This window comes from Ruditapes philippinarum, unplaced genomic scaffold (assembly GCF_026571515.1).
Source record: "Ruditapes philippinarum isolate M1 unplaced genomic scaffold, ASM2657151v2 ctg2436_1_1_1_1, whole genome shotgun sequence".
In the NCBI taxonomy this organism is placed as follows: domain Eukaryota; kingdom Metazoa; phylum Mollusca; class Bivalvia; order Venerida; family Veneridae; genus Ruditapes; species Ruditapes philippinarum.
The window spans coordinates 242,226-257,156 of record NW_026864948.1 but is presented as its reverse complement, the minus strand read 5'-3'; the positions used below and the strand labels follow the sequence as shown (position 1 = coordinate 257,156).

Here is a 14,931-nt window from a genome sequence, read left to right as displayed (position 1 = left end):
AAACTATCTGTGTGAAAATTTTTCTGTACAGAAAAATTTTTGATTCTGTTTTATTCTGCACAGAAAATCACCTATTTCCTAGGCCGATTCTGTGTCCAATTCTGTGTCGGTGTCAACTCTGTACAGAAAAATGAAAATCTGCCTCTATAACAACCAGAGTTGGTACAGAGTCTGTACAAAATTGGCTCAGAATTTTCGTACAGGTGAGAGACTGCCGACCATCGTTGGACATGACGAAAGAGGAGACTAATAAATGGAAAGACTCACTGAAGACAGTGCTAGGTGTAAAGGTATAAATTTTTTATTATAATAGGTAGTACTAGTTTATACCCACTATTTGTGTTACACAAAAGGGCTGAACTTGAATTTATTCTACATATACTTTTCCATTGTTGGTTTAAAACCTTATTCTTGTGTAATTTATATGATAAACATGATGCTGAGAATGCAATTTTGATTTCAGTTTAATAAATTATTGAATAAAGCATTTTAGAATTGGTTTCATAAAGGTGTGTTTCAAAATATAATACATTTGTAATTTTGTTGGCATGAAATTTTATTGTTTTGTGCAGAAGCACATTTTCATTATTTTGTGGATTCTTTTTGCAAATATCAAAAAATTTAAAATGCAATTTTTGTAAACAGCAGATAATATCTCTTACAGTTTAGGCTGGGTATTGCAAAGAAAAGTTATATTGGGATGTCAGACCTCAATTAATTTTTCTAGGGTCACATGCCCTACTGGGTGACTGATCTTTCAAATTTACTTGGCCTTCATAAAATGTACTTGCCCTGCATTTTGATGGACAAAATTTGTAAAAATCAAACATAAGACTCAAATTTAATATTAACTGGTTGATTGATATAATCGCCTTAATTCATTTACATTATTGTTAAATAATGTTTATAACACTTTGCATTCTTTAAATAGATCTATATAATCCTCAACAAACCTAAATATTTATTCAACACACGCATGCACTCGGTTAAAATACTTGACCAATTATAAAACATACCAAAGCGTATGAATAAAACATTGTCAAATGCTGATGTTGTTACGAAATCAATTTATCAGTCGCTTTCGGTAAAGTTTTATACCCAAGTCATATGGTCAATTTTCGGTTCTCATTTGACAGTATTTTGGTTGAAATTGCATCTGCAGTTTTGAATTTTTACTGAAAAACTTCATTTACAGTTAATCTTTAGAGAAATATCATTGGATTGGGCGAGTTCAATCAATTTTTTCCTCACTAACCCAAACTTTCACTCCCATACAAGTGGATTTGTTGAGGCCTGGATGTTTACAGACAATTTTTGCAATATATTGTGAATTATCAAAAATACTTAAGAATCAATGAATTCTACATGAAAGGGCTTTTATAAAAGATTTCACACTTAATGTTAAATGGCATAGAAAGTGTAGAAATGAGACTTCCTTATCCAAGTGGCATTTATAAAGTAAATGTTATATATAGAAGTAGAGAACACTTTTAACTTCAAAAGATCTTAAATGTTTTTATAAATCAAACTTAATAGCTTCCATTTATATTTAAACATACTTTTTTATAGGTTTTTTATTTGATATTGATACATGTTTAAATATTTTTTAGGACAGACGGAGATTAGTCCAATGTTTTGGGGTGCACCTAGCTGTCGCCAGCTTACAGCCAGACCTTTGGTCAAAAGTTTCTTTGGCATCTGAAAAACTGACAATGTCAGAGAAGTTGATGAGAGGATTTATAAGGTTGGAGGACAGTGACAAGTTCATATCCATTGATACACTGTTGGCAAAAGGAGCAGCTGCTTTCAAACAGAATGTGTATGTATATATGCAATGTCTCAGATAGGCAAAGTGACACTTATATTTAAACTTTAATGTTGGCTGATAACCAATAATTGAGAACATCTATCAATATGGAAATTATTATACAAGTTTACTCAGACTACTTAGTTTGATCCTAGAACTTCATCATATGATTATGTGCCAATTCAACTTGGATTTAAACTAGTTGATATGGAATTTCAATGAGCTTATTTAAAAATTTCAAGGGTACCAACAAAAGCCTATGAGGCTATTGGAACATCAGGATATATTTAATTTTGGTGTTCAGTATGGTATATTTGAGGCTAAATATTTCATTATCGAAAAAAGCAATAGAAGACTATAGGGTAGCCATATAAAAACCCTATTGTAGGAATGTCGCACTCTGTTAGTCTGCCAGTGTTTTAATTTGTAAAAGAGCAATTATGGGATAAGTTCATTAAGATAGGGTAGCACCATGGAATTCATTTTAGTATATTTTGTTTGGATACATGTCTTGATATTTGTTTATCAAACATGACAAAATTCAATTGCAGCTAAAAATATTTAATGCATACAACAAATTTCTTTCATGAAAATGGAAATTACTACAAGGCTCTGAATGAGACTGTACCCAAAACATTTTCACAACATGATAATTTGTGTGCCCCTGCTTAAGTTATCTCCATAACCAGAAATAATATTAAATTTTAATCATGTTTTTTTTAGATATGGATGTTTTTAAAATTAAAATTGACATTTTCACTTAATTCAGGAAGACTTTGATAGATGCTGGATTTGTGAGAGGAAAAAAGAATGAAAAGAAGAGAAAGGTATACATTCTATATTTATATGTAGTTTTTTTTGTAGGCATTTTAGTCTCCCTATGTCAATATTTCAAACTACAAAGACCCCATAACTACAATATCCATACATTTATATAATAATGTAGATGAATATACTCAATGTTTCTCTGTGGAATGCTATTACCATTAGAGCTACAGAAACTAATAGAAAAGTTTTTTGATACCTTCATTTTAGGCTGCATTGGTTACTTTGGAATGTCATTTGACATTGTGTATATTAAAGGGACTCCACTGAGGTTTAAAAGCTTAAAAACCTAACATTTGAATTTCTTACATAAATGAACTGGGTCACTTTAAACAAAAACATATGCAAAGATAATTAAGAAATATACTTTGAAATAAATTGAAAATTTTATTTTCATGCTTTGCTTAGCCCGATTTGAGTGAAAAGAATTTAAACGCTTTTCATTTTCAATTTTCACTCTGTTTGTTGTCATAAAAAAATTTATTAATGATACTTGATAAATATGTAGTGATTTTCTAAGATACTCTCTCAGTCTCTCTCATATCTCCCCAAATAATTCCTTTGAAATTGGTAACTTTATCTTTTTATCCATTTGAAATAATTACAAAACTCAGTGGGCACACATTTATTTGTAAATTATAATGTGTGGCTCTATGAGTTAAACCACGAATCTCATCAATATAGATTGTTAATGTCAGATCTTCTGAATTAATGTTGTTATTAAACAGGTGTTAAGTTTTTTCAGTCTGCAAGTTCTATAATCAATCACAATCACTTCTTTACCTTCACATAACCTTTTATGTCATTATAACAACAAAAACAAAAGGCAAAAAGAGAACCAAGAACAGTCTTAAACAAAAACAACAAAAAAACGAAGTGATACATAAACTAGTATTTAGACTAAACATGATTGTGTTATACAATCCCATCTTATTTTCTTTTGCAAGATACTGTTCTAAAGGGTAACTGATGTATTCCTTGATCCTTCATTACTTAAAGTTTGGAAACCATTGCTACCAACTTTTTCTCCTTACTTTGAAAATTTAATGCTGCTGGCACGAGACATATTAGGAAAACTGTTAGTGTAATTTTAACTCAAATTGCAAATTTTACCTAGTATGCCATGTATTCTTTTGGAATTATTTCTATTGCTAAATAAATACTTTTTTTTATCAATATAAACTTGATTGATTTTATCTGAATGTGAACAGTGCCATTTTCTAATATATTTTGGTGTTATGTAAGGGAAAGATATTGCTGGCATTATTTCTCATCTGGAATCACAGTGACATTGCAGTGACATTGAAAAGAGAAAGTTTCCATTCCTTTTAAATTCCTCTTCAAATTATTTATTTTCATTGTAAGCATAAAATATTTTGTTAATATCAATCACATGCACTTTTATACAGGCTGAGGAAACATGTCATGAAGAGGATGAAAATGTTGCTCCAACAGAGGGAACTGGTCATGTTCTAGAAGAACTACCACTTACCCAGGTAAATTTTCCTGATGTATTATTTCTTGATTAAGGCTCTTTTAGCAAGCACTTATTTCCAGTAGGGTCCTTACCTCAGCAGACTCTAGAGACAGCTATAAGATACAAGGGAATCCGGGAACCAGTCCCTAGCTCTTATTGAATAGATTCCTTGGTTCTTTTACATGCCCAGTGTATAGCACTGATACATGTGAGGATTACCTGGATTTCTTACCAGTACACCTCTAGTTAGGTGGGAAACACTGGAAGTGTTTCTGAAAAATCCCAGGGTAGTTACCTAGGATTGAGCCCAGAACCTTAGGAGTGACAATCAGTGGTCTAACCAACTGAGCTATCATGCCACCAGTCTGATAACAATGTATACAGAGTTATGTCCCTTTTGTATGTTGCTTTAATTTGACCCTTTGATTTACTATCCAGTATTGGGGAGTGAAGTGTGCTGTCTGTGGACAGGTCTTGTTTATACATAGACCATTTCAACTGCCTATAGAAATTGTTTGATATGGCAAAAAAAATTACTTTAATAGTAAAACATTCCAAATTGCATTTTTGTTCTGTGTTTAATAAAATCTGTCTAAATGGTGACTAGTATGAAGCAACAAATGATTTTACCTGTAATCAGAGCAACAGATAAGGTGCGTATTTGCGTATTTACGCAATTAAATTTATAAAATACGCAATTGATTTTTTAAGAATGCGTATCAAAACCCGTTAAAAAAAATAAAATACGCAATTGTCTTAAAAACCCGTGCGTATTGTCATTTTCATCACCGCAAAATTAATCTGTCGTACGCTCGTAGTTTTGGACAAATTATATCGATATGCATGCTATCCGAATATTCCCGAATCAATGCTAACTAATCAACGGTCTCCAGTCTTCGACGGTCCCCGGTCTCCAAAGACCGACTAAGCCATATCAATAAAGCATGAGTCCGTCGATTTGTCTACTCAGGTCGACGGTCTTTACAGGCCGGCGGAGACCGTTGATTTTGCGGAGACCGTCAATAAGTAGGTCCCAGCTGTATCAATAGACGCTTTGAAAGCAATATGGCGTCGTACAAAAGGGAAAATGATTTGAAACAAAACAGTCGTAAATACATTTAATAAAAAAAATCAGTCGGAAAACGAACTTGTTAAAAATATTATGAAATATAACATGAGCATTTTATATAAAAAATAAAACATTTGTGAAAAGTTCTAGTAAATTGTTAATCCTATTTTCTTTTTAAAACAGTTTAAATTTTATTGATACTGAAACCATAAAATTCATATCTTCATAATTGAATACCCAATTAATCTTGAAATCATAGGGTATCGAGTTTTGGAATACCCAATTAAATGGAGCCAATACCCAATTCCAAAGGAAATGATGGAGTAATACCCAATTCACTTTAAAAGCTTATCTGTTGCTCTGCTGTAATACTTATAAATTCTACCTATATCAGTCAGTTACCTTAACAGTTACTAAACAGCAATTTTTGTTCTAACACTTACCTTCTACTGTCAACCAGTCTATCTGGATGGTTTAATTTATCTTGTGCAAGTTGGTGAAGAAAATGTCTCTGAAGATTTTTTTTTACTTTAATTGTATTAGATTTATATTTTAATAAACTGCATCAAATTAGCATCCATCAATTTTCTTATAATGATGTATCAGGTCATTAAATGTATTTAATAGATATATATTCTTAATATACACTTATTGTGTAAAGAGCATTATAGATGATTTTAAAGTTTTTGAAATGTATTTTTATAGCAGGACCAGACTAGTTGGAGACAGAGATATGAAGAGCTTATGGTAAGTTTTTATTGTGTATCTAAAGCATATTTTAGCACGACAGAAAGTTTGGGTCTTGTTAAATTGAATTCAACATGAATAGGTAATCATGTGAGATTGTGTTTATGCTCAAGTATAATGCTCAATGCAGCATTGTCATACTATGACATTTTCCTGAAAATGACATCATAAGACCCTGATTCTAGTAAGTTTGGCCTTAAAAAGCCAGTCAAAAGTAGTCTCTTGCTTGGTGCTGTTGGACTGTTCCCTTAAATGGAACCATAAAAAATGTCCTTTTTTAATCATACCTATTGTTAGAGAAATTGAAACAACTTATATAATCAATATGTTTTTGATCTCTTTATGTGTTTCCCAATAATGTCAACCCCCTTTCATGTGAATGTTACGAAACAACTCCTTACAAGGTTAAGTTTAATCAGTTAAAAAAAAACACTTAAATTTTATAAATGCTATTACTTATTATAAATAATGATGAAGTGTTTAGTGAGGTTGAGTACAATAAGGCAATAAAAAATAAATTCCCAGATTCTCATCCCTGCCAGCCCGTCAAAAACTCCCCCGGTCTAAATGATTTTTATTTTCAAATAATTTACAATAAGCTTATAGCTTCCAACACAATCAAACTATCATAAATTTGTATGAACTAAATAAACCTAAGGATGCTGGTCCTTGTGACCTGAGATTTTTAAAAAAAAAATCACGGTAAGCATGCAGCATGATTTTGTACATACACTTTATAATATGTATAGTCATGGTATAAAAGTGAAAATAAGATTTGTTTGTACTTTTTTTAGATGTTATTATTGTTAGCTATGTGGTATTTAAATAGGATATTATTTTTGTGTAGTTTCATTGGTTGATTGATTTTTAATAGACTTAACACCAGGAAAAAGTAATATTGATTACCAGAGGCAAGCATAATACATCTTTATTCAACTCTTTTGTAAAATTTAGAATTTATTTTACACTCTTTTAATATAAACTAAAAATATAATGATTATTTATGTTCAACTCAATATTTTCAGCAATAGGATACTTATTGAATTGATAGCAATGCTTGTTGTGCTGATAGTAAAATAAAATATGTAACAATATATATTTGTTCTTTTTTGCCGAACGATCAATCCTTTGGATGTCGAATATCTAAGGTTCAGTAAATTACAATCAAGATATATCATCATGTTGCTTTTATTTTCTCAATAACTATCTATTTTACATACATATAATATTACCACTTAAATAGATTATATTAGAACAAATTCCAAAAATTGACTTTGTGCATAATTCCAGAAAAAAAATTTCATCGAAATAAAAGAAAATAAAATCCAACCACGCCCATTCTTTCCAAACTTTAGATGAGAATCTAGTTATTTATTTTCTATCGCCTAAATCAAAGCATTTGTAATATAATTGCTCATGTCAATAATGAAATTATTTTAAAGGAAAAATATAAACAGCTTGAAGAAGAAAATTTGCTCCTTGCAAATAAACTTAAGGAAATGAAAGTAAAGACTGATGTTGAAGAAGGAAGAGTCATTGAAGAAGGAAATGTCATTGAAGAAGGAAATGTCATTGAAGAAGGAAATGTCAAAGAAAAGACTGAAAATGAAACTAAAAGAAGAAGGTGTATGGTGAGTATAATGTCAGTTTTTGATTTTAAAACTTTGCCATTTATAACTTCATGAAATTCTAACTGTAGACTTCTGCAAAAAAAGTTATGTGCACAGCATCAAAAGGAAACTGTTAATCAATGAATTACAGATTTATGAACCCCCCAGACTGTGACATCTGTTGTCTTGATTTGACTTTGAAGAATAATGATTAAATAATATATGTTGACTTGTGACACTAAATTTTATTCTTTAACAATAAGATAAAAAACATTGAAAATATCGACACAAACAAATGTGACTATAGAAATTATAGGTTGTAATAAAGGACATGAAGGGGGAAATTTTGGAAATACACAGAGACTATCAAAGTTTGACACATGGCAGTTATATTGTACATGAAAATTGTTAACCTTCAAAGCATGCTACTATTACTGAAGATAAGAAATTTAAACTTGGAATTGTTGTTACTAGTTGAATCAATGTAGCTGAGTTTTAACTTTGACAGTGGCTTACAGATGGTCTCTTGTTGACAGACATAACTTTGTTTTCCTCATTTTTACACCAATTTTAAGTCATCTGTCTTCATATATTTATGATTAATCTACCAAACTGCCTTTTCTGCATAATAAACTAGTAATTATGAATTTCTCTTCAAGTGACCTGCTTTTAATCCTAATGATGGAGTGATGACTGACCATTAGATAAGGTCATTTGTCATGGAGAAATTTCTCCTTGTCTGAGGATTGTCTGAGGATTGAAGCAGCAACCCTTGGATAACTATTCTGATGCTCATCCTATTAATCTAAGGCAAATTTTGAAATAAGAAAATGTGTAAGTTATAAAGAAGGCACAAACTGATATGCACCTTTAATATTTTGATACCTTTACACAGATTCCATAAATGTTTTCTCATTTAATTTTCAAAAAACTGGCTAAGTGCAATTGTATGTTTATTTCAGAAAAATATGTTTACAAAAGGTGAGAGGATTATGGCGTTTTGGCGGGATGAAAACAGTGGTGTGGAGAGTTGGCTGGAAGCCACTGTTCTATTTCCATATTCGGATGGTATGTTAATCTAAATATATCTATACATATAAAAATACTTTTCATTAAAGGAAAATAGGAAGAAATTAAACTAATATCCGATAAAATTGCACGGCAGAGTCATTGTCATAATCATTTTCCATAAAATACATTTTTTAAAAACTACAAGTTCTAGAGCATAGATGTTCTGCATAAATCTAGTGGCCCTCTACCAAAATTTTTCAATTTATAGTTCTGGGATTAAAATTGGCCGACCCTGGGGGTCATTTATTTTCCTCAAACTTTCAAAATCATCTTATTCAAGACTTTCAGTGCTGGAGCTTAGATATTTAGCTAGAAATAATGTCTAGAAGACCACTACAAAAATTGTTCAAGTTATAGCCCTTTGGTCAAAATAGGCCCTGGGATTATTGATTTTCTTAATATACATTTAGTTAATACTTAAAAAACCTAAAATTCTCAAAATACTCTAAGGGTTAAGGCCAAGGTTTTTATTTTTTGCCTGATACATTTCTATTGGACAATCACCAAGTTTTCACCAAGTTTTCTAAGGTATAGTCCTGCCATCAAAATTGACTCTGCACATGGGTTTTCCTTTTATATATATAAAAGGAAAGACATAGGCTCAGATCATTCTCTACTCCATTTATACAAACTTATTAATGAAAACTGACCTCAAGTCTTGCATGCCTTTCAATTTCATGTGCCCCCATTGATCTATGATGGAAATTCAAATTTTGATTTTAGACTTTCAGACCTCTCAATAAAAGTTTGTTGTGTACAGAATTAATTTATAACTCCAAGGGAGATTAACCACAGAATGGTAACATTCAAGAGTTATAATTCTTGGAACTAGCTGCCATTCATTATCATTTTCATATTCTTTTTCTTCTTTCAGGTAGATGTCGAGTTCAGTGGAAGTCAGATGGAATGATTTCCACTCAAAGGCACCATGAGATACAGAAATTGAAGTAATTGATGATGTCAACAAGCCAAACTTTGCAAATTATTCAACGTATAGCCTTAGACAGGTACTGCGTTCAGGGCAAAGTCAGGCGAAAACTTCACAGACTTAATTCCAGAATGTATCTTAATTTCGTTTTCGACAAGATCATTTAACTGGAGATAAGTCTATACCATTGGTCATTATAACAATGGACTAATTTTTTTTCTTATTAATTTGAATTGAATAATTTACATGGTCAAATACTCTAATTCAAGGCTTTTATAATCAAATGGTTTTTGTGTCGCCTTGAAAAAGTGACATATAGGGGTTACTTTTGTCGGCGGCGGCGTTGTCGGCGTCGGCGCCCCTAAAGCTTGTCCGGAGCATTACTCAGTCACTATAAGTCTGATTGACTTCAAACTTGGTATGCATGCTTCTTTCAATAACTCGAAGTGCACAAGGACTGGTACTCTGCAGTTCTTATTTTTTTGAGTCATTGCCCTTTGTTAATTTTCATACTTTAATTTTGTCCTGGTTATTTCTCTTCAACTAAAAAACCTATGGACTTGAAACTTCATAGGATGATAGATCTCATTAAGAAGAAGTGCAGTGCACAAGAATCGGTACTCTACATTTCTTAATTTTTGAGTTATGGCCCTTTGTTAATTTTCATACTTGATTTTTGTCCAGGCCATTTCTCCGAAAGTATAAAGTTATGGACTTGAAACTTCATAGGATGATAGAAAAAGTGCAGTGCATAAGAACTTATACTCTGCATTTCTTATTTTTTGAGTTATTGCCCTTTGTTGATTTTCTTACTTTATTTTTGTCCTGGTTATTTCTCCTCAAGTATGAAAGCTATGGACTTGAAACATCATAGAATGATAGATCTTATTGATAGGAAGTGCAGTACATAGAAACTGCTGCTCTGCACTTATTATTTTTTAGTTATTTTTCATATTTCATTTTTGTACTGGCCTTTCTCCTAAACTACATTGTTCACAAGGCGACACATCTGACTCTCAGAGTTCTAGTTTATTTTAATGTTTGTGCATGTATTATTTATATGAGTAAAATGTATGTTGTTTGTACATATGGTATATATAGTTGATGTGACAATGTATTCAATTGTAAATATGTTTTGCTCTCCAAATATGGAGGAAATAAAAGTATCTACCTCTGGAATTTCAATAACGTGGTATTATTAATATTGTAGTAAATATTTTTTACTCTTGGTTATATAGTAGGTGGCCAAAATTTTAAGCTTGTAGCATTTCATCAAACAACCCTTGATTTTCATGAAACTTAGAAAACTGATTTGTGTTATAACATGTAAGAAAGCCTTTTTTTTAAATTTCAAGTCTGCCCAATGTTAGTAAATATATTCTTGTTCTGTTTGATCAAACCTAGTTAAATTTTATAGTTTTTTAAACATCATTGCAAGTTTTTCAGTCAATTTTTAAAGTCTGTAAAATGCCATTACATTTTTAATTGTAGAAGACTAACTTATACTGTACATATGTTAGAAAAATTGTAGATGTGTTAGCATTATATTTATATATCTGTAAATTTGTTTTAATGCTATAGACTGTAAGAATATAATTCTTTTTTCATTTTGTAAAATGTTCTGTGCTGTAACATTTTGAATGAAAACTTGTATTTAAATGCTTCTATCTATTGTCAGTAATTCTTTTTTTTTTAATTTCCAAAATGTTTGGTGCCATAACATGTTGAATGCAAACTTGTATTTAAATGCTTTTATCTATTGTCAGAAAATCTTTTCTTCTGTTTAATTTGGAAATTGTTTTACATCCAAACATTTTGAATTAAAACACAGATTTAATGCTTTAGTCTAGTCATACAATAATTCGTTTCTTTTATACTTATTTCGCAAAGTGCTGAACATTTTTTTTTCAAAGTCATCAAGTTTTTATTATTTTCAAAACTTATTTGAGATAAAGAAAGTAATTTTTAAAAAATTATACAAAATGTTCGGTGCCCTAACATTTACCTTTAGTGAATTTTTTTATGCTTAAAAAAGTCCCTTTTATATATTTTGTACATGGTATATTGTAGTTCTGTAAATTGTTCGGTGCCCTAACATTTTGAATGAAAACTTGTATTTAATACTTCGGTCTACTGTCAGTAAATCTTGGGTTTAATTTGGAAATTGTTCGGTGCCCTAACATTTTTAGTTAAAACATAGATTAAACACTTAAGTCCATCGCCAGTAAATCTTTTTTTTTTAATTTGAAAAATGTTCGGTGCCCGAACATTTTGAATGAAAACTTGTATTTAATGCTTTGGTCTATTGTCAGTTAATCTTTATTTTAATTTGGAAATTGTTCGGTGCCCTAACATTTTTAGTTAAAACATAGATTAAACACTTAAGTCCATCGCCAGTAAATCTTTTTTTTTTTTAATATGAAAAATGTTCGGTGCCCGAACATTTTAAATGAAAACTTGTATTTAATGCTTTCGTCTATTGTCAGTTAATCTTTGTTTTAATTTGGAAATTGTTCGGTGCCCTAACATTTTTAGTTAAAATATAGATTAAGCACTTCAGTCCATTGCCTTTAAATCTTTTTTTTTTTAATTTGAAAAATGTTCGGTGCCCGAACATTTTGAATGAAAACTTGTATTTAATGCTTTGGTCTATTGTCTGTTTATCTTTGTTTTAATTTGGAAATTGTTCGGTGCCCTAACATTTTCAGTTAAAACATAGATTAAACACTTAAGTCCATCGCCAGTAAATCTTTTTTTTTTAATTTGAAAAATGTTCGGTGCCCGAACATTTTGAATGAAAACTTGTATTTAATGCTTTGGTCTATTGTCTGTTAATCTTTGTTTTAATTTGGAAATTGTTCGGTGCCCTAACATTTTTAGTTAAAACATAGATTAAACACTTAAGTCCATCGCCAGTAAATCTTTTTTTTTAATTTGAAAAATGTTCGGTGCCCGAACATTTTAAATGAAAACTTGTATTTAATGCTTTGGTCTATTGTCAGTTAATCTTTGTTTTAATTTGGAAATTGTTCGGTGCCCTAACATTTTTAGTCAAAATATAGATTAAGCACTTCAGTCCATCGCCAGTAAATCTTTTTTTTTTTAATATGAAAAATGTTCGGTGCCCGAACATTTTAAATGAAAACTTGTATTTAATGCTTTCGTCTATTGTCAGTTAATCTTTGTTTTAATTTGGAAATTGTTCGGTGCCCTAACATTTTTAGTTAAAATATAGATTAAGCACTTCAGTCCATTGCCTTTAAATCTTTTTTTTTTTAATTTGAAAAATGTTCGGTGCCCGAACATTTTGAATGAAAACTTGTATTTTATGCTTTGGTCTATTGTCTGTTTATCTTTGTTTTAATTTGGAAATTGTTCGGTGCCCTAACATTTTCAGTTAAAACATAGATTAAACACTTAAGTCCATCGCCAGTAAATCTTTTTTTTTTAATTTGAAAAATGTTCGGTGCCCGAACATTTTGAATGAAAACTTGTATTTAATGCTTTGGTCTATTGTCTGTTAATCTTTGTTTTAATTTGGAAATTGTTCGGTGCCCTAACATTTTTAGTTAAAACATAGATTAAACACTTAAGTCCATCGCCAGTAAATCTTTTTTTTTTAATTTGAAAAATGTTCGGTGCCCGAACATTTTGAATGAAAACTTGTATTTAATGCTTTGGTCTATTGTCAGTTAATCTTTATTTTAATTTGGAAATTGTTCGGTGCCCTAACATTTTTAGTTAAAACATAGATTAAACACTTAAGTCCATCGCCAGTAAATCTTTTTTTTTTTTAATTTGAAAAATGTTCGGTGCCCGAACATTTTAAATGAAAACTTGTATTTAATGCTTTGGTCTATTGTCAGTTAATCTTTGTTTAAATTTGGAAATTGTTCGGTGCCCTAACATTTTTAGTCAAAATATAGATTAAGCACTTCAGTCCATTGCCTTTAAATCTTTTTTTTTTTTAATTTGAAAAATGTTCGGTGCCCGAACATTTTGAATGAAAACTTGTATTTAATGCTTTGGTCTATTGTCTGTTTATCTTTGTTTTAATTTGGAAATTGTTCGGTGCCCTAACATTTTCAGTTAAAACATAGATTAAACACTTAAGTCCATCGCCAGTAAATCTTTTTTTTTTTAATTTGAAAAATGTTCGGTGCCCGAACATTTTGAATGAAAACTTGTATTTAATGCTTTGGTCTATTGTCTGTTAATCTTTGTTTTAATTTGGAAATTGTTCGGTGCCCTAACATTTTTAGTTAAAACATAGATTAAACACTTAAGTCCATCGCCAGTAAATCTTTTTTTTTTAATTTGAAAAATGTTCGGTGCCCGAACATTTTGAATGAAAACTTGTATTTAATGCTTTGGTCTATTGTCAGTTAATCTTTATTTTAACTTGGAAATTGTTCGGTGCCCTAACATTTTTAGTTAAAACATAGATTAAACACTTAAGTCCATCGCCAGTAAATCTTTTTTTTTTTAATTTGAAAAATGTTCGGTGCCCGAACATTTTAAATGAAAACTTGTATTTAATGCTTTGGTCTATTGTCAGTTAATCTTTGTTTAAATTTGGAAATTGTTCGGTGCCCTAACATTTTTAGTCAAAATATAGATTAAGCACTTCAGTCCATTGCCTTTAAATCTTTTTGTTTTTAATTTGAAAAATGTTCGGTGCCCGAACATTTTGAATGAAAACTTGTATTTAATGCTTTGGTCTATTGTCCGTTTATCTTTGTTTTTATTTGGAAATTGTTCGGTGCCCTAACATTTTTAGTTAAAACATAGATTAAACACTTAAGTCCAACGCCAGAAAATCTTTTTTATTTAATTTGAAAAATGTTCGGTGCCCGAACATTTTGAATGAAAACTTGTAATTAATGCTTTGGTCTATTGTCAGTAAATCTTTGTTTTAATTTTGGAAATTGTTCGGTGCCCTAACATTTTTTGGTTAAAACATTGATTAAAAACTTGAGTCCATCGTCAGTAAATCTTTTTTTAATTTGTAAATTGTTCGGTGCCCGAACATTTTGAATGAAAACTTGTATTTAATGCTTCGGTCGATTGTCAGTTTATCTTTGTTTTAATTTGGAAATTGTTCGGTGCCCTAACATTTTTAGTTTAATAAATTTTTTGATGCTTTAATCTGGTCAATGACAGTAATTCATTTATTTTTCATTTCACAAAATGTTCGGTGCCCGAACATTATGTAGTAGGAGAATAATTGTTGCCAAGAAGTTTTAGATATAGAAGTTAAATTAGAAATGTGAATTGTGTATGTAAATATTTGTTCTGTTAATAAAATTGCTTTGGATATTTCAATGATTTTAATAAAGAAATGTCCATTTATATAAATTTGCCTTGATTTTTATGTACCAGTTTATCCACTGAAAT

At 30.3% G+C, this 14,931-nt stretch overlaps 1 protein-coding gene across 1 annotated transcript; it reads left to right on the top strand.

The window, feature by feature from the left end:
• The first annotated feature begins 210 nt into the window (after window positions 1–210).
• LOC132727371 (outer dense fiber protein 2-like) lies at window positions 211–14,925 on the top strand. Its single transcript, XM_060712812.1, has 8 exons — window positions 211–290; window positions 1,611–1,819; window positions 2,577–2,634; window positions 4,042–4,128; window positions 5,884–5,925; window positions 7,368–7,556; window positions 8,498–8,603; window positions 9,481–14,925. The coding sequence occupies exons 1-8, from the start codon at window positions 231–233 to the stop codon at window positions 9,555–9,557; spliced, it is 828 nt and encodes a 275-aa protein (XP_060568795.1). The 5' UTR covers window positions 211–230; the 3' UTR covers window positions 9,558–14,925.
• Window positions 14,926–14,931: the final 6 nt, after the last annotated feature.

What these genes read in the sequence shown, in the direction of transcription:
- LOC132727371 (XM_060712812.1), top strand. Translation starts at nt 231, where the DNA reads ATGACGAAAGAGGAGACTAATAAATGGAAAGACTCACTGAAGACAGTG. An exon ending in GCTGCTTTCAAACAGAATGT is followed by an intron (nt 1,820 to 2,576) that starts GTATGTATATAT and finishes CACTTAATTCAG; the next exon opens with GAAGACTTTGATAGATGCTG. An exon ending in AAGAACTACCACTTACCCAG is followed by an intron (nt 4,129 to 5,883) that starts GTAAATTTTCCT and finishes GTATTTTTATAG; the next exon opens with CAGGACCAGACTAGTTGGAG.